We start from the raw sequence: 18,033 nt of genomic DNA, 5'->3' as shown, positions 1-18,033 counted from the left end.
AGAAAATCTGTGTTCTTGGTTATAAACTGTCCTCTCATTGGTCGCCTGTTATTTCTGACTAAACTAAATGAATCTGAGAGAAACAGAGAATAAATTAATTTACAGATGTAAATCTTTCTGCTGGTTTCAGTAGATAATAATCCCAGATCAGAGCTTCCTGGGTGATTGATGCTCTGAACAAAGGTTTAGTTGTTGTGTGCGTCGCTCTGTGTCGCCGTGAGTTCACAGATCTGCTTCCATCAGGCAGATTATCAGCGTCTGCATGCAGCAGCTGGACGCTGCAGAGAAGATGCAGAGAAAACCCACAGAGCTGTTCCTGACGCTGAGGTTTAATCCTAGCTCAATGTTTCTGAGCCTCCAGCTGGTTCCTCTGATCAGGCTCTCTGGGTTTTCTCTGCAGGAGAGATGTTCCGTCACAGTCTGAAGGAGGAAGGACGCTCTGGAGGATCTGCAGCTTTAAGGACGCTCTGGAGGATCTGCAGCTTTATGGACGCTCTGGAGGATCTGCAGCTTTATGGGCGCTCTGGTGGATCTGCAGCTTCATGGACGCTCTGGAGGATCTGCAGCTTTATGGACGCTCTGGAGGATCTGCAGCTTTATGGACGCTCTGGAAGATCTGCAGCTTTAAGGACGCTCTGGAGGATCTGCAGCTTTATGGACGCTCTGGAGGATCTGCAGCTTTATGGACGCTCTGGAGGATCTGCAGCTTTAAGGACGCTCTGGAGGATCTGCAGCTTTATGGACGCTCTGGAGGATCTGCAGCTTTATGGACGCTCTGGAGGATCTGCAGCTTTAAGGACGCTCTGGAGGATCTGCAGCTTTATGGACGCTCTGGAGGTTCTGCAGCTTTATGGGCGCTCTGGTGGATCTGCAGCTTCATGGACGCTCTGGAGGATCTGCAGCTTTATGGACGCTCTGGAGGATCTGCAGCTTTATGGACGCTCTGGAAGATCTGCAGCTTTAAGGACGCTCTGGAGGATCTGCAGCTTTATGGACGCTCTGGAGGATCTGCAGCTTTATGGACGCTCTGGAGGATCTGCAGCTTTAAGGACGCTCTGGAGGATCTGCAGCTTTATGGACGCTCTGGAGGATCTGCAGCTTTATGGACGCTCTGGAGGTTCTGCAGCTTTATGGACGCTCTGGAGGATCTGCAGCTTTAAGGACGCTCTGGAGGATCTGCAGCTTTAAGGACGCTCTGGAGGATCTGCAGCTTTATGGACGCTCTGGAGGATCTGCAGCTTTAAGGACGCTCTGGAGGATCTGCAGCTTTATGGACGCTCTGGAGGATCTGCAGCTTTATGGACGCTCTGGAGGATCTGCAGCTTTAAGGACGCTCTGGAGGATCTGCAGCTTTATGGACGCTCTGGAGGATCTGCAGCTTTATGGACGCTCTGGAGGTTCTGCAGCTTTATGGACGCTCTGGAGGATCTGCAGCTTTAAGGACGCTCTGGAGGATCTGCAGCTTTATGGACGCTCTGGAGGATCTGCAGCTTTAAGGACGCTCTGGAGGATCTGCAGCTTTATGGACGCTCTGGAGGATCTGCAGCTTTAAGGACGCTCTGGAGGATCTGCAGCTTTATGGACGCTCTGGAGGATCTGCAGCTTTATGGACGCTCTGGAGGTTCTGCAGCTTTATGGGCGCTCTGGTGGATCTGCAGCTTCATGGACGCTCTGGAGGATCTGCAGCTTTATGGACGCTCTGGTGGATCTGCAGCTTTATGGACGCTCTGGAGGATCTGCAGCTTTATGGACGCTCTGGTGGATCTGCAGCTTTATGGGCGCTCTGGTGGATCTGCAGCTTTATGGACGCTCTGGAGGACCTGCAGCTTTATGGACGCTCTGGAGGATTTGCAGCTTTAAGGACGCTCTGGAGGATCTGCAGCTTTAAGGACGCTCTGGAGGATCTGCAGCTTTAAGGACGCTCTGGAGGATCTGCAGATTTATGGACGCTCTGGTGGATCTGCAGCTTTATGGACGCTCTGGTGGATCTGCAGCTTTATGGACGCTCTGGTGGATCTGCAGCTTTAAGGACGCTCTGGAGGATCTGCAGCTTTATGGACGCTCTGGTGGATCTGCAGCTTTAAGGACGCTCTGGAGGATCTGCAGCTTTAAGGACGCTCTGGAGGATCTGCAGCTTCATGGACGCTCTGGAGGATCTGCAGCTTTAAGGACGCTCTGGAGGATCTGCAGCTTTATGGACGCTCTGGAGGATCTGCAGCTTTATGGACGCTCTGGAGGATCTGCAGCTTTATGGACGCTCTGGAGGATCTGCAGCTTTATGGACGCTCTGGAGGATCTGCAGCTTTATGGACGCTCTGGAGGATCTGCAGCTTTATGGACGCTCTGGAGGATCTGCAGCTTTAAGGACGCTCTGGTGGATCTGCAGCTTTATGGACGCTCTGGAGGATCTGCAGCTTTATGGACGCTCTGGAGGATCTGCAGCTTCATCACAGCAGCAGCCGGACCACAGCGGCCATCACCAAGCTGTCATTACTATTATCTGTTCATAATTAAACAGGATTTCTCTCTCCTAACTTTATAAGTAGCTTTTAACTCATTAATAAATAACGTGTGTCAGTCTAAACTCTCCTATCTACCTGTTTCTCTCTGTCAGACATGAATTTCCCCTCTGACCTGCAAAAAGAGAACTAAAAGTATCCTTTTCTTGAAATTGGTATATTTTCCCTTGATTTGAGCAGCAAATAGGACTATTTACTAATGACACTATGAGTATTTTAACCCTAAAATAAAATAATTAGATATTCTGCACCATAAATAAGGTGATGGAGATGAGCTGTTCTTATTCTTATCTTATCTTATTCCATTGGGAGACTGTCTTATTTTGCTGCTCAAATCAAGGACAAATACAACGATTTGAAGAACACTTTACATACTTTTAGTTCCCTGTTTGCAGTTTGAGGGACAATAAAGGTATTTGTAGTCTGCTCTATGACAAAAGAAACAGCAGTTTAAATGCCGCCCCCCCCACCACACACACACACACTCAGGCATCCTGCTACAACCACGCCTGAAGTGTTGAGCTGCATGGAGCTAATGTAGCTGCTCTTCAAACTCCCATCAGTGCAGGATCTCCCCCCTCAGAGATCTCTGCCCCAGCACCAGCAGCAGCAGATACCCTACAGCAGGGGTCACCAACATGCGGCCCGTAGGCTCCAGGCAGCCCATGAGTACCACATGTGGCGGACAGGACCCAGGTCTAAAAATGATACAACCGCCACTGAGCTGCATTTAAAACTACTTAACTTTATCCTGTTACTCTTCCTGTTTATTCACACCTGCATTTATACAGATTTAAAAATGACAATATCTACAACAAAGCATGAATAATGTGTTTATTTTACATAAAGTTACGATGAACTCTGACTCTTCTAGCTAAATGGTCAGCACAGGTAGCTCTTCCTATAATAAAGTAGCTCTCAGTTTATAAAAAGGTGGTGACTCCTGATCTAACGGACCCAGAAGGACCCAGAAGGACCCAGAAGAACCCTGAAGGACCCAGAAGGACCCCCAACAGAGTCTCCCTGCCCTGGGTGACTTATTCTAAACGTCGTTGGCAGAGTTTTCATCCAGGGAGAAAGGGATGGAAGCTGTTTCAGGTTTCATCAGCAGCACCAGAAACACTTCCATCACACCAGGAGTCCCTGAGACCTCCAACCAGGAATCTGGCAGAAGGTCCATCCAGGTCCAAAGAGCCAGGAAGACCCGCCGCTGCTCTACCGAGGCTGAGCTGAGGGACATTAACTCGTCTCCATCACCTCCAGGACTAAGAACAACCATCATCACCGTCTGCTTCGTGCCTCGGTTCTGTTTTCTATCCAGAACCAGAACCGTCAGAACCAGGACCAGTTTAAGGGAGAAGGTCCCTGTCTGCTTCATAGAAGAACATTTTAATCGTCTTCATCAGAGCTTTGTTCATAATTAATCTGCCTTAACGGGTGTTTCTGCTCTTCTTCTGGCCGCTCGGCACCAACCGGACCTCTTCTCCACCCGAGTTCTCACCTCCACCTGCACCAGGTCATCTAGCTGCCCTGTGATTGGCTGCTTTAATGTTAGCTAACGAGGAAGTGGTCAGTGGGAGTAAAACTAAATTAACTTAGCGACCATTAACGGCACAGGTCCTGCCCTGGTTCTGGTGCGCCGGGTCGTCCGGTTCCAGGTGTCTTACCTGATGATGTCATCATTGTGACCCAGGTAGAACCTCTGGCTGTGCTCCCTGGTGTTGTAGACCACGCCCACCCCGGCCACGAAGTACACCAGCTCCTTGCCGGCGGTGTAGAAGAGGTTGTTGCGGCACTGGTGGCCCCGGTACCCGTAGACCCAGTCCAGTCTGAGGCGGCAGCCCGGGGCGGTCCGGTCCGACATGCTCCCTCATCTGACGGGACCCGCTGTCCTCCTCCTCCTCCTCCTCTTCCTCCTTCTGGTGCTCTGGTTCTGGATATTATTCAGGATCCTCCAGAACAGAAGGATGGAGCTCTTTAACTGTGTGGGTGGTTCTGGTTCTGGTTCTGTCACTACAAAGATCCAGTCATTCCGGTTCAAGGCAACAGGTTTCCTCTGATTCTTATTTTTTACTGGATAATGTTTTTATTTAAATCAGACAAAGGTTCAGAGAAGAAGAGGCGAGGCTGGACTGGACCTCTTCAGAACCAGAACAGAGGCCCGGTTCTGACTCCTCCAGGATGAAACCTCTAAGATCTTTAAACCTGTGGAGAACACAGAGGAGGTTCTGACAGCTGGTGGCTTTTCTTATTGGTCAGGGCTCAATCTCTGCAGGCTCGGAACCAGAACCAGAACCGAACACCACCCTGACGGATCCTCCTGTTTCATCAACTTTTCTCTGGTTCTGAACCAGGAGGGCTCCGGTCTGGACCTGAGGAGGGGCGTTTCTCCCAGATGAATTCTGGAGGCAGACGTGGGTAAATCTGGAGTGGAAAGTTCCTGGCCGGTCCAAACCCACTCAGCCGGGCTCAGCCAGCGGGGCACGGCTCCATCCCTGATCCTGGAAATATAATCCCACTGCAGGATAATCCTCCCATCCTCTCCCCCGGCGGTGGTCCCTCCTCACATCATCTCCACCAGAGCGCAGGAGCTGGAGAAGGAGCCGCAGCTGGGAGAGCAATTATCCACCGAATAACGGAGGCGGCTGGTTCCCACCGGGGAGGGTCGGGCCGCTCCGGAGAGAGCCGAGGAGCCGAGGAGCCGGGGCGGCAGGGAGCGGCACCGACAAATGTTTAATCCCCGCAGATGGTCCAAGTTCAGCGGGCAGAGGAGGGGAGCAGCCCCGGCTCCACGGAGCAGCATCCTGGGCGCAGGACGCCGGAGGAGAGCGCGGGTTCCCCGCAGGAGGAGAGCATCGTCCGGCTGCAGCCGCGCCCCTCAGACGGGCAGAGAGAACCGGAGCTGGAGCTCCGGGATCCGGACCGGAGGTTCTGGTGTGAGGAGAGCCTCCCTGGGAGCAGACTGCTGAAGACCCGATGGCTCAGCGGACGGGCGCGCGCATCCAGAGGCACGCCCGCGCGCACATCCGGTTATTAAAAATAAAAGCTTTGAAAATGCCGACGAGGAGGAGCCTGAGTCAATAAAGACTTTAATATTAAAAAATATAATTTATAAATTCAAAAAGAAACTATTTAATGTACTTTTATACATTTAAATAGTTTTTTTTCCCACCGATATAAATATAAATATATATAAATATAAATATATATATATATATATATATATATATATATATATATATATATATATATAGTATTTAGCTTCTAAAAAGAACAGAAAAAAGAAGAACACAATATAATTGAGCAAGACAAGAAAAATAATTGTAATTTTGTGATTTTAGAGTCTTTCATCTGATCAGATTGTTTTTACCTTCATGGGTTATTTATGCATGACGATAAAAAAAAATATTCAGCCCTTTTTTGTCACATCTATGTTTGAAGTGATCAAGATCATTTTAATATGAAACAGGAGAGAAATATTTTCAAATGATTTAATTTATTTAGATAAAAAGCTCTCAAATCAAACTTAGTTCTATGTAAGGATGATTGCTGCCTAAGGAAAATGAAAACATCAATTCGAACCTGTCTGGTAACATGAAGGAGGCTCAGAAAGCAGAACATCTCCTCCCATTTTAAATAAATTCAAGAACTGGTGTAAAACGCATGTGCATCAACCTGGGAAGAGTTTCAAGGATGTTGAACCACAGGCAGAAAGAACCATTATCCAGAACACTTGGAACAGTGGGGAACCGAGTGGTCAGAAACTTACTGTCAATGGCTCCCTGTGAAAAATTATTAGATCTAAATGTATAATTTAAGTATTTATTTAGAATTAAAACCATTAAAACCAACCTTACCCAAGTTTACATAATGGCTGAGTGAAACAGATCCGATCCTTCCTCGGTTCTGACTGAATGCTGCTTTGCATTAAATGGGGTGTGAATGCTGAAAGCTTTTATTTTGAAGGCTCAGAGGAGGACTCTGCTGACAGCTCAGACTCTGAATGCAACACCTGCGCACGCAGAGAAAACACCCCAGCAGGACACGCAGGCGCAAAGCACCATGGGAGTCTGTGTTCCTTCCAGAACATTTTCGATCAGAGAAGCTGTAAGAACTACAAATCCCATTGGTTCATTAAGAGGAGCTGTCCTCGGTGCTGAACCCGATTCTAACGAATTCAGAACAGATGATTGAAAGTCTGCATCTGAGTCCTGGAACAGATGTTGTCCCGTTTACGCATAAATTAAAGAGCAGCTAAAACTTATTATTCAAAGACTAATACTCATACCTAACATTTTAATTACAAGACGATTTTAAGCTGCAAATGGTCCCCGAGCCACACTTTGGACACAGTGAAACATATACAGTCAGAGGAGAAAGTGTTTAATTGAAACATCCACAGACTTGACCACAGATTAACCAGTTTACATGTGTTGGTTTAAACCAGGGCAGTCAGGTTCTCCAGAGTCCTGCTGATGACCTGATTATTGGCTCAGGTGTGTTGGACCTGGGCCACACAGGTAGTAGGACACCGGACCTCGAGGTCTGCAGCTGAACACCCCTGGCTTAAAGTTTAGAACAATGAAAAAAAGTAAAAAATTAATGTGAGAAGTGACTCTGAAAGGAGGATGTCTGGTCCACTCTACCTTCCAGCACTGCTTCGGTCCAGTCAGAGGTTCTGCTCAGCTCATCACTCTGAAGGTCCCAACAATCATTTCAATCAGCATGAGGTTTGGACTTTGACTAGGCCATTGCAACATCTTCTTTCTTTTCCTTTTTCATTCTGCTGTGTTTGGGATCATGGTTCTGCTGATTTGGTCCAAGCTTTAGCTGCCGACCAGCTGGACTCAGACTCAGTTTGATCTACAGAGAACCTCATGGTCCACTCAGCGACTGCAGGTGAAGAGAAAACCATCAGACGTTCCTCTCTGTGCCTGACAGCTGGTCTGAGGCGTTTGAGATTAGTTACTGAGGGTTAAAGCCTACAAAAGCAGCTTCCAGTCCTTTTGCTTACTGCAAAATAAAGAATAATAAATAATGCGACATTTAGGATGCATAAACTCAACGTTTATGGTGTAGTTAAATTTGTCTTAAATCTCATTTAATGTTTAAATAGCTGTAGATTATGTTGTTAAATAACAAATGATTAGACCCTGCATATGGACAGTGACAGGAGCAGGAATCCAGAAATTTTCATGCCCGATCATTTTTAAACCAAAATCTGATTTAATTCCTTTTTTGGTAATTGTAGTTTTTCATACTTAGAGCTGCTAATTTTTTCCTTTAATCTTCTGAATGCAAATGAATCAAGAGAAAATTTTATTCAAAAATGTGCTGTTTGGTTTCCTGTGAACACGTTCTCTGTGTTACGTCCAGAGCTCCTGGGATCTTGAGCTTCATTCAGCTCCAGCTTTGTCAGCCTGAAAGGTCCAGTCTTATTCTTTGGTTCTGTGAGCACCGGGCGGTCTGACCTGACAGGAAACCTCAGAAGGTGGACTTACTTTCCTGGGTGCGTTCCCTGCGTTTAACACGAAGCAAACAGAGTCGAGTCGTTTTGTCTTAAAAGCTTTTTAATGGCTTTTTGCACATATGTAACAGAGATGGGGAGAAGTCTACGGGTGCAGATCCAACTAGCAGTGACCCCCGGTCCGCATCACACCGACCATCTAACCTAGAACCCCCCCAGGCCTGACGCCCACCCCACCTACCCCCACCGTGGCGTTACTGATTGTGCAGAATGAAGAAATATCTTGTTACTATGCTTACAGTGACAGAGGAATGCACACTATACTTATCAAACTGCCAGAGATTGTAGCACAAAATTATATTAAGAAAAGAAATGAAGCGGGGCCCCAGGGCAGCCGCAGGGCCACAAGGCCGCCGCAGGGCCCACCCCCCAGTGAAGAGTCAGTTATCTGAGATGAAAGAGTCGGATTTCCTCCATCAGCTGCGGGGAGAGAGAAAAAAAACTCCAACATTTTATGATTCAGCTTTCACATGTTTGGGCTCATTCCTGCTGCCCTATGGAAGGCCATTAATGACAAAATTCCAGAAACAAATCGTTATTTGGTCCTGGTGTTAAATTTAGCCTAAAACACAGAATCCAGAGCTGCTTCGTTATCACAATCTTCAAATCAGTCTTTTTTTCACAGAAAAAATATGTTTCCACCATCTGCCCAGAAAAATAGTTTTAAATGCAGAAATGTGTTTTTATATGAAAAGGTGCAGAGATTACTCTGCTTATTTTTTGGGGAAAAAAAGTTAGATCATTGACAATAATTAAAAGCTCTGGTGATTTCTATTTAGTGAACTGCAAATATTTTATGATTTGTAGTAAATAAACAGTTTTCTTCTACATTGCATCATAGTGAAGGCACAAAATGTGGATAATAAGTCATTTGCCAAACAAAAAAAACGTGTTAACTGGGTCATTAAACATTTAACAGGTTCTAGTGATGCAGTTTTCTCATCATCCTCAATCATCTGAGACTTTTTACTGTTTGATTGAGGAGAAACGTTACAGCTCAAGTTTATTTCGGTGAATTTTGTCATGAAGGACCTTCCATACAGAGCGTCCACACATATAGCTCAAACAGATTTCACTGCAAAGTTAATCAGCGGCAAAAAGTCTGAAATCTTTTAACAACAGAGCTGAAGCCAACAAGCAAGCGACCGATATTCACTTCCAGAAATGTACTTTTTATCAATCCACTTAACAGCAATGCTTAAAGGTAACATCTACGCCTTCTTACTTCAGACTAAATAAACCTCAGAGACATCTTAACCGGGGAACACTAAACTAAACATCAGGAAATAAAGGCCAGAGGTTAATGTTTTAGAAACATAGTTAAACGAGAAAAGAAACCTGATTGGTTGTTGGAAAAGGATCAAACGCTCCTTGGGGTCTCATGGATTCCTCCATGGAGCTGAATCCACGGCTCCTTCATTCAGGGTTTATGTTTCCACATAACAAAAGTTTAGATCACTGAAGCTTATCACGCTTGGTCATATTATTAGTACTAATAAGTGAAGCATTAAACACAGGTTTATCTTAAACAGTTTGTTATACACAAGTTATACATACAGTTGGAAGCAGGGCAGGGCACCGCTCCGGATCCCACAGACTCTGGGCTGCTGCAGGAATTAGACTGCACCCGAGCAGCAGCAGCACCCAGACCGGGTCAGAGAGGGAATCCAGAGGGAGACCCGGCCCTGCTCTCAGTTTCCCCTCTACACAGGGATACACGGCATCTTGCAAAGACAAGGCCTCGCAAAAAGGCTGAGGATGGACCCAGACAGGCGCGGACACTTCCAGGGAACGACCGGGGAGCGCAACACGACCCACGACAGGCAGAACTCAACGGAACCAAGCTGGAGCGACGAGAAACAGCGGTAAGGAGAGCAGAGCGGGGGTTCCTCCACGCGGTGATTGTATCTGTGGGACAGCAGCTGCCTGAAGCGTCCAGCGGTGGTTGTGTCCCGGCTCCGGGACGCCGGCGGGGCCTTTACGGCTAAACTGGAGCTCTGAGCCCACCGGACGGTTGAGAGGCACAGAGTGGAGAGTTTTGGCTCGGAGCTGGCATGCTGGAGTCACGCTTTGAGAGGAAGAGGAGGAGGAAGAGGGGCTGTCTGGGATCAGGTGACGGAGCAGGAAGCTGGAGGAGCAGGCTAAGGTTGGTTATTCTTTAATGTGACGCCGTCAGGACGGCTTAAACCAGAGCGGAGGCCGTCATCACCGCCGCCATCAGCAGAACCTGAATGGATGACTTGGCCGACAGATGAGGAGCTGTGACCACAGGTGGAGCGATGAAGAGGATCCCAGACAGCACCAGAGGAGAGGGGGGGGGGAGGGGGGGAAGAGGGGGAAGAAAGAAAGAGGAGCGTCTATTTCTTCTTGCTGAACAGACTGAAGCGTTTCTCCTTGTCTTTCTCTCGTTTGCCCGGACTCGACTCGGCGGTGGTGGCCGCCACGGTGGCCGGCAGCGTCTGAGCGCGTGCGGCGGGGGCCGGCGTGCTGTGGCTGCTGGGCGTGACCTCCGACCTGCCGCCCGCCACCGCCTCAGAGATCTTCACCATCCAGGAGTTCATCTCCTCCTAGAGGGCAGAAGGAGGAACGCAGTCAGGGTCCATCCCATAAAAATAAACGTTTTAGCCAACAGCGACGTCTGAGTCTGTCAGACTGATCCTGATTTAACGGAACCGACAGTTTCTCATCTACTGAGTCAAATCAGCTGGAACCGTTCAGAGACAAAACATCAGAATTATCAACAACTTTATCTGAAGTCATATCAGATGGAGTGTAGTTGTTGTTACTTACGTCATCTTTGGCTTGGAAGAGATACTCGTTCCCATCAGTGATCCTGTGGAAGTTCATACATGTCAGTTATCAGGTTTATCAGTGATGTTATTAATATATTCCTGCTTTATGCCACACAGCAGGTCTAAAATGACAGCAGAGGCTCCTCCAGAAAAACCTTCACCTGCCTGGAAGCTGCACCCAGTGCAGCTTGATAGCAGGTGTTAGAAAAATAAAGAAATATAAAGAGACCATGAGCAGTTTCAGAGATGTTGGATCAACGGACTGAAGACGTTAGAGAAGGAAATCTGCTCTGGATCATCACTAAAGCTGTCTGGATTTAAGGGAAGCTGATAAACTGAGGAGCTTTATAATCACTGGCTTCATCTAAAGGTGAGTAAACTGGTCAGAAATCCTCTGTCCAGCTGTTTTATTCTGATCTCTCACTGCTGCCTTAATGTGACTCATGTTGCTTTAATAAGGATCATTTATTACAGTTTCCTCTCACATCTACAGTATCCATTTAAAGCTACACAGTCCGGCTTTCTGCAGCAATCATTGTGTTGATCAGCTGCTCTGAGCGACGCTCAGCTGCTATCTGAGGTTTATTTCAGCGGCTGGGATCCAGTCAGATCAACCTGATCCTCCAGCTGATGGTCGCCGTCTGGGTTCGTTTGGGAGCATTTTTATACTTTAATCATTTATGTTAATCAAAAATTGATGGTGCTCCTTATATATGATTAAAGTTGTGCTGACTGACTGATTTTATGTGGTACAAATCTGTTAAAATGTGTAAGTACGACTCTGGTTAGCAATGAAGCCGCTTCACTCAGTAGATATTAGGAGCATTACGGTACACTGTGTCACTACCTGAGGACCCCTGAGCTGTCTACCAGACTGCCTGACTGTAATGTCTAAACTAGAAGTGCATTCATGTAAGGCAGCCTGGAGTACGCACTAGCAACAATAAACCTAGTAAGTTAATTCTATATAAAAGTTTATTTTGCTGTGGATGTGGAGGAGAGATATTAAACACTCATAATATTTAATGCACCTTATAATCTGAAAAATACGGTATATTCATTTTAGGCCACATTTTCTGGCCTGTTTTGGTTTTAAACCACAGATATTAGAATGTTTATATGATGTGCTGCTGAGACAAAAAGCTACTTATGCTGCAGATTTTAACCATTTATAGGCTGCTACAGAGAAATAAACCATTTCATAAACTGTCCTTAAACTAAAACTTTAATTCTGAGTAATAAAGTAATAAAGCTGAGGGAGCGGGTCCATCAGAGGAACATCCTTTGGGTAAGCTGACGGTTTCTTTTCTCCTCACACTCACTTGAGCTTGAAGACGTGCTTCTTCTTCTTGTAGTCCACGGCCACCTCACACAGCGCCTCCTTCAGGCTGACGGGGATCTCGCTGTGGTAGGGGATGCCCTGACTGGCGCTCTTCTGGTCCTTGTAGAAGCCCATCTCCTGCTGGTTGATCACGCAGTAGACGTTGTGCCACGACCTGCAGAGACGCAGCAGGAGTCCCACATGGACATCAGTGGCCGGCCTTCCTCTGGCCTCACAGAGACAATCAGACCCAGAAAACCTTTAGTTTCCCTCTGTAGGCCGAGCTGGTGCATGGTTAAACGTTTAGCTGGAGTGGTAGGAGACCCATTTCTGCTCCTGGAAGCAGCCAAGCTCTCAACATCTTAGTGTTTTCAGTTAAATCAGGAACTTTTCCAGGGCTAAACCCGTCCTGTCCATCATTTAGCTGATGATATTCTGATCTATCTGCCTAAACCACTAGAGCTATATCACAAACAGCTTTGATGGTTCAGTCAGTGTTTGTTTTTAGATAATTAAACTTTTAATCTGTTGGAAGTTTGTTAAACAGATTTTCTGCAGCCTGTGGAGGAGTCCTACCTGTTGGAGGCCTTCTTGTTGTGGCCCTCCCACTCGTGTTTGCGATGCAGGAAGCCCTCCATCTGCGGCGCGGGCGCGTCCTGCTGGCTTTTAGCCGGCAGCGTCGCCGCCTGGCTGGCTTTGCCTTTACGGGAACCCCCGGGGGAGGCCGAGGGGCTGGGCTCCTGGACGCCGTTCACCACCTCGCCCCCGTCCACGTTCTCCTGCGATCAGAGGGAGGCAGAGTCAGACGGCTGGAGATGGAGGCGGGTCAGATGTTTCAGAAGCGGTAAATCAGTCAGAGCTGCGACATGCAGAGCAGAAAACAATCAGAGGCTGGGAAAACGCTGCGGCTCGTCTGAAGCGACGTTCCTGACGGGACCCTGTGGACCTGAGGGTCTCAGCCGGCACCAAACCCACTAAAGATGGTGTCTGCCACAGACCCCTGGTAACGTTCAGGAAATCATCGTCTTAGCTTCAAACTTTAGTCTGTGAGCCACTAGAAAATATGCTAAAAATTATGTTTCTTTTACTTTTTTACTTTAAACAAGAGAAAAGTCTGTGTGTTACTAGCTAAAAGATATTTTTCCATTAAGAAATTATGAAAAAACATGTTTTTTAATTCAATAAATCAAAACCTAAATGCAACCAGATGGAGGTTTCACTGGAGACCCAGAAAAAAACTAAACAATGAAAAGTAAAAAAACAAAACAAAAAAAAGGAACCAAAAGACAAACTTTTTTCTAGAGACAAAGGAAGCGCTTCCTAAGAGGGAAATAAATTCTAATTCTAAATTAGTCTGACTAAATCTAAACTTTTTATCCAGGTTTAATGGACTTTCTGCTGGTAGCAGAACTCTGGGTCTTAATGCATTTCCACCACCAGGAGGCGCTCTAATAATTCCACTTTTTAAAGAATAAACAGACAAATTCAGCTGTTAGAACTAATCTAGACTGTTTCCACCCAGCTTTGGCCCACTGAGGTTAAAGTTCTGACCCAAACAGAACATTTCAGGTTCTATGGTTTGCTGTGAGAACAGACTGAGATCATCTGGCATCATCCTGAGCCATAACTCTTCATCGTCACCGTGAAACCCGGAGCGGTTCTGGTTCTGGACTCATCCAGAACCCCAGCAGGTCCGGCAGCTCGTCCTGAGTTCTGCCGGTCACTCATCATGCACTGATCTCTGGCTTCATGCAGTCACACCACCACCGCAGATCACACAGTTAGGAGCCAAGCAGAGGAAGCAGACGCCACACAATCAAACAATTATCCAGCAGATTGCTTGGAAGAGTCTGAGTTAACGGTGAGGGGGGAAAGTGATTTGTTTTCCACGCCACTCCACAGCCATGCTGTTACCCTGTCACAGCTCCTCAGGGCGGCTGGACGCTGGCTGACCAATCAGAGGAGAGATCCTGAGCGAAGGTCTGGACCCATCCTGGCAGCCTGGACCTGGAGAACCGATGGCGTCTCTGACCCTCAACAAACCCTGAGCCTGGTTCTGTTTCCCCAACAGGAGGCCGGTTCCTATCTGTGACCCGTAGAACCGGACAGAACCGGACAGAACCTGGGACTCCCAGCGCAGGAGGCCTGAAGCTTTGGCTTCTGGTCACGACGAAGGGATTAAAAACGACGAGAACGTTCCTCTGAACAGGCGACGAGCCTCCCTGACCCAGAACCACAAAGGTTCTGCTGAACCACAAAGGTTCTGCTGACTTTACACAAAGTCAGCTTTCTGGGTTCAAAAGCTACAAGTTTAATGAACAAAATATCTTTATTTTCTATTATCTTATATTATTTGTTATTAATAGAACATATTAATCAATTATATCAATGCAGCTCACCAGAAAACATTAAGAGTCATTGTTTTACCATTCAGAGAGTTTAACAGCCAATGAGAATCATGATGTTGTTTTTGGTTTTTACTTCATTTTTATTAATAATTTATTAATAATATTGGTGAAGCTGGACGGATGCAGCTCAGAGTAACGTCCAGATATTAAATAATATGATACATCTGATATATATCTGCTCATATCTGAGATGTTTGATTTAAGAACAACATTCCTCTACTTCTGTCTAATTCTGAGGAAAACAAAAAGGCCCAATATCTAATTCTGCATTAAATTATCAGGTATTTTTACTAACGTTTTCCAGCAGTATTTTTTCTTTTTGTGGCTATTTAAGCTTCTCCATTTCTGCAGAATAACTGAGCTAACATCTGCTGAATGCAGTCATATTCAGCTGGAACCACAGTGAAATGAAGCGATGTTACCAGGAAGTTAAAGCAATGTAAACATAATATTTGTGTTTCATAATAGACAAAGTGGGACAATTTGAAAAAAAAAATGGAATTCTAAATAAATTGAAAAATCTAGTAAGAAAAAAACTAGTGAAAGCTGGACAATATAAATGCTATTTACTAGATAGACTGAGTTTATAAATAATTAGTGGATTTTTTTTCTTTTTTCTTTTGTTTTATGCAATTGGAAAATTACATTTTTGAAATTGAAGTCTTATAGTATGTTTTGTATTCTTCTGCGTTGAAAGGATGTTTTGTGTTGATATTCTTTTTTGTTGCTTATTGTATATAGTTGCACAGATTTTTAAGGAGATTTTTTAAAGAAAAAAGAAAAAAAAACATTATTTATTTAGAATCGATCTGCAGGATGAACAGATCACTGAGATTATCTAGTTTTAAACTGTTAAGTGTCTTATTTCTCTTCATTATAAATATTGCAGCTTGCTGCTTAGAAAGTCAAAATAACATAAAACTCTGTGGTTCCAACGTTAAATAATCTGCTTTTAGCAGGATGTGTAAAAAGCATCTGTCCAGAGTCTTTCATTTAGGACTAAATTAGTTTAAAATTGACCAGAAACCTACAGCTGATGGTCTGAATCTCATCATTTCCTCCATTTTCCTCCCTCAGGCTGAGTGTTAATGCTGCTTTAGATCCAAGCAGAGAAACTAACTGAACACCAGGAGGAGGAAACGCTGCTGATGGAGGCGGCGCCCAGCGGGAGACACAGAAACATGGACGAGACATCAGGAGACACACCAGGACGGCTCAGAGTGGACACTGGTTCTGACGGGTTTATTGGGAATGTGTGTTAGTCTGGGAACAACTGAGGGAAGGATGGACATGCAACAGACAGCATGAGGACAACAAAAAGAGAAATGATTACAGTCAACGATGAAAACAACCAAATAACCCGGGAGGAGGAACAATCACTCATCCACTCACACCAGGGGACACCAGGGGACACTAGTGGACACTAGTGGGGGGACACTGAGTGGTGTGAAATGAAAGACGAGTCCTTTAAATGATCAGTATAATGATGGATGTGTGATGAAATGTTTTCGGTTTTGGTTAAACATTAAAACGTCTAAATCTGTCAAAGTGAAGCTGTTCAGCATTTAAAATAATAATAATAACAATAATAAAAACTATTAGACGGAGGCAGAGAGTGAGTTCAGCAGCGCAGAGTAGAAACACTGCAGAGAACAATTAGTTGAGCTGTTTCTGCTCATCATTACTAATTAAACACCAGACGCTCCTCATGTCCAATTAAAACTGCGTTAAGACAAGCTGGTTCTGTTAAATACTCCCACATTTAAGATTAGCTCATATTGAACAGATTTATGGTCCTTTTCTATGTTTTTTTAATCAGATAATGTGGCTGCTGGGTGAACAGGAAGTCTTTAGCAGCGGTGAAACCGTCTGAAACCAGAACCAGAACCAGAACCAGAACCTGTTCGGTCTTTGGCTGCTAATCCAGCCAGAACAGATTCTGTCAAAGTGCAGCTATGAAAGTTTAAGCAGTGTTAAGTAAAAATGTCTCTGTTCACTCTAACGTGTTTTAGAAACAGTGATACATGTTTCAGCAGCTGTAATGTTACAGTGCAGCGTGTTACTGACTCAATGAGAGGAAATGAAGATGTGAACACGCTGGTTAACACGCGATGAAGATGAGAGCTTCAGGAGGAAACGTTTTCTGCTTTTCAGACTAAAATCTACTTTCAGAATAAAGGCATAAAGCTTAATATATAATTATTGTAGCTTTTAAATGTCCATCTGTGACAAACAGCTTCAAACTATGATTATTTCAAAAGTTAACAACTTAAAACCATAAAAATACTTGTAATTATATTGACCATTTATAACGTAAATAATAAAACATCATTTAATATATTTTATTTAAGACAGCAAGTTTAAGACATTTATCTTAAAATAAACACAACGATTAGTTGATTTTCTATGTTTTGCTGTTTTTTTATGCTGGATTTCTTGATATGCTGATGATGCGATGATTTACATCAGAGGATAAATCTAACAAACGGCTTTAACTGAGCTCTGCCTGTGGGGCTTTATGTGGCGTTCAGGTGTTCACGTTCCACAGGGTGAGTTTGTAAATGATGACGTAAATGAGCAGAAAGATTAGGAGCTGCGGGGAGAGGAGGACGGGCGCGTGGAGCTGAAGGAGACAGAGGAGAGAACGGAGGAGGGATGAAAACGGCTTTTCTGGGAATTAACCAGTTTGTCTAATATTTCTGGTCCCAACATTTACAGCCACACTCACACCACACATCACTTCCTGATCACATGGGTCATGTTACTTATAGTCTATAGCACCTATAACATGTGTTCTCTGGTGTAGCCTTAATTTGAACAGGTAAAAACAGGAATGTTGTGTTTGAAGGAAAAAAATGCAGCAATCCTTTCAGTACAGACAGTTTCAGCCTAGAAATTCTCCTGCAGCTTTAAGTCATAAAAAACAAACCTGAACCTCCTCCCTCGATTAATTCAGAGGAGCAACTACTTCCTGACTGGATCCATGAAGGAACCATTTAATTAAAGTAAATGTGGATGAAGGAATGATCCTGGAGAGGTAAAAAGTGCTTTTAGCTGCGTTTGCACTTCATTCATCGTTCGTTCACTAAATAAAACTAAAGCTGGTCCTGATGAGCTCCAGTCAGAGCTACAGCTGAGTTGTTTTATAGTCTGAGGGTAAGATGATAAAGTCTGTCCTACAATGAGCTCTTAGAATATGGATCTGATGGTACCAGCATCTATGATCTATAACCGTGTAAATTAAAATCTGATTAAAATAAAACATCTTGGGAACAAAGTAATGGAGGGGAATGTTGTGACTTGGTGGGGAGAACGGAGGGTTTTCTACAGGCAGTGTGTTGTGGATGTTTGGACATCATGTCTTTGGGAGACCTCGGCCCACTGCTGCAGCGGCGGCGGCTGCAGCGATGGCCCTGCGGCTCTGCAGGGTGCTGCTGTATGTCTGGTAGGCAGGTGGGTGGTAACT

The 18,033-nt window shown here is 45.2% G+C and overlaps 2 protein-coding genes across 8 annotated transcripts in view; both read right to left on the bottom strand.

The window, feature by feature from the left end:
* LOC118557111 (echinoderm microtubule-associated protein-like 6) overlaps positions 1-5,543 on the bottom strand; it is a 60,701-nt gene extending 55,158 nt beyond the window's left edge. For all 6 annotated transcript variants that reach the window (XM_036126300.1, XM_036126303.1, XM_036126301.1 and 3 more), the window contains exon 1: positions 4,187-5,543. In XM_036126300.1, coding sequence (XP_035982193.1) covers positions 4,187-4,383 — 197 coding nt within the window. In that variant the 5' untranslated portion in view covers positions 4,384-5,543. The remainder of the gene's footprint in view (positions 1-4,186) is intronic.
* Positions 5,544-8,071: 2,528 nt separating this feature from the next.
* LOC118556222 (spectrin beta chain, non-erythrocytic 1) overlaps positions 8,072-18,033 on the bottom strand; it is a 96,783-nt gene continuing 86,821 nt past the window's right edge. For both annotated transcript variants that reach the window (XM_036126299.1, XM_036126298.1), the window contains 4 exons: positions 12,736-12,938; positions 12,161-12,334; positions 10,837-10,879; positions 8,072-10,613 (listed from right to left, as the gene is read on the bottom strand). In XM_036126299.1, coding sequence (XP_035982192.1) covers positions 10,404-10,613; positions 10,837-10,879; positions 12,161-12,334; positions 12,736-12,938 — 630 coding nt within the window. In that variant the 3' untranslated portion in view covers positions 8,072-10,403. The remainder of the gene's footprint in view (positions 10,614-10,836; positions 10,880-12,160; positions 12,335-12,735; positions 12,939-18,033) is intronic.

Source organism: Fundulus heteroclitus, chromosome 22, assembly GCF_011125445.2.
Source record: "Fundulus heteroclitus isolate FHET01 chromosome 22, MU-UCD_Fhet_4.1, whole genome shotgun sequence".
Classification (NCBI taxonomy): Eukaryota; Metazoa; Chordata; class Actinopteri; order Cyprinodontiformes; family Fundulidae; genus Fundulus; species Fundulus heteroclitus.
The sequence above is the reverse complement of the archived record's forward strand: the minus strand, read 5'-3'. Positions and strand labels throughout refer to the sequence as shown.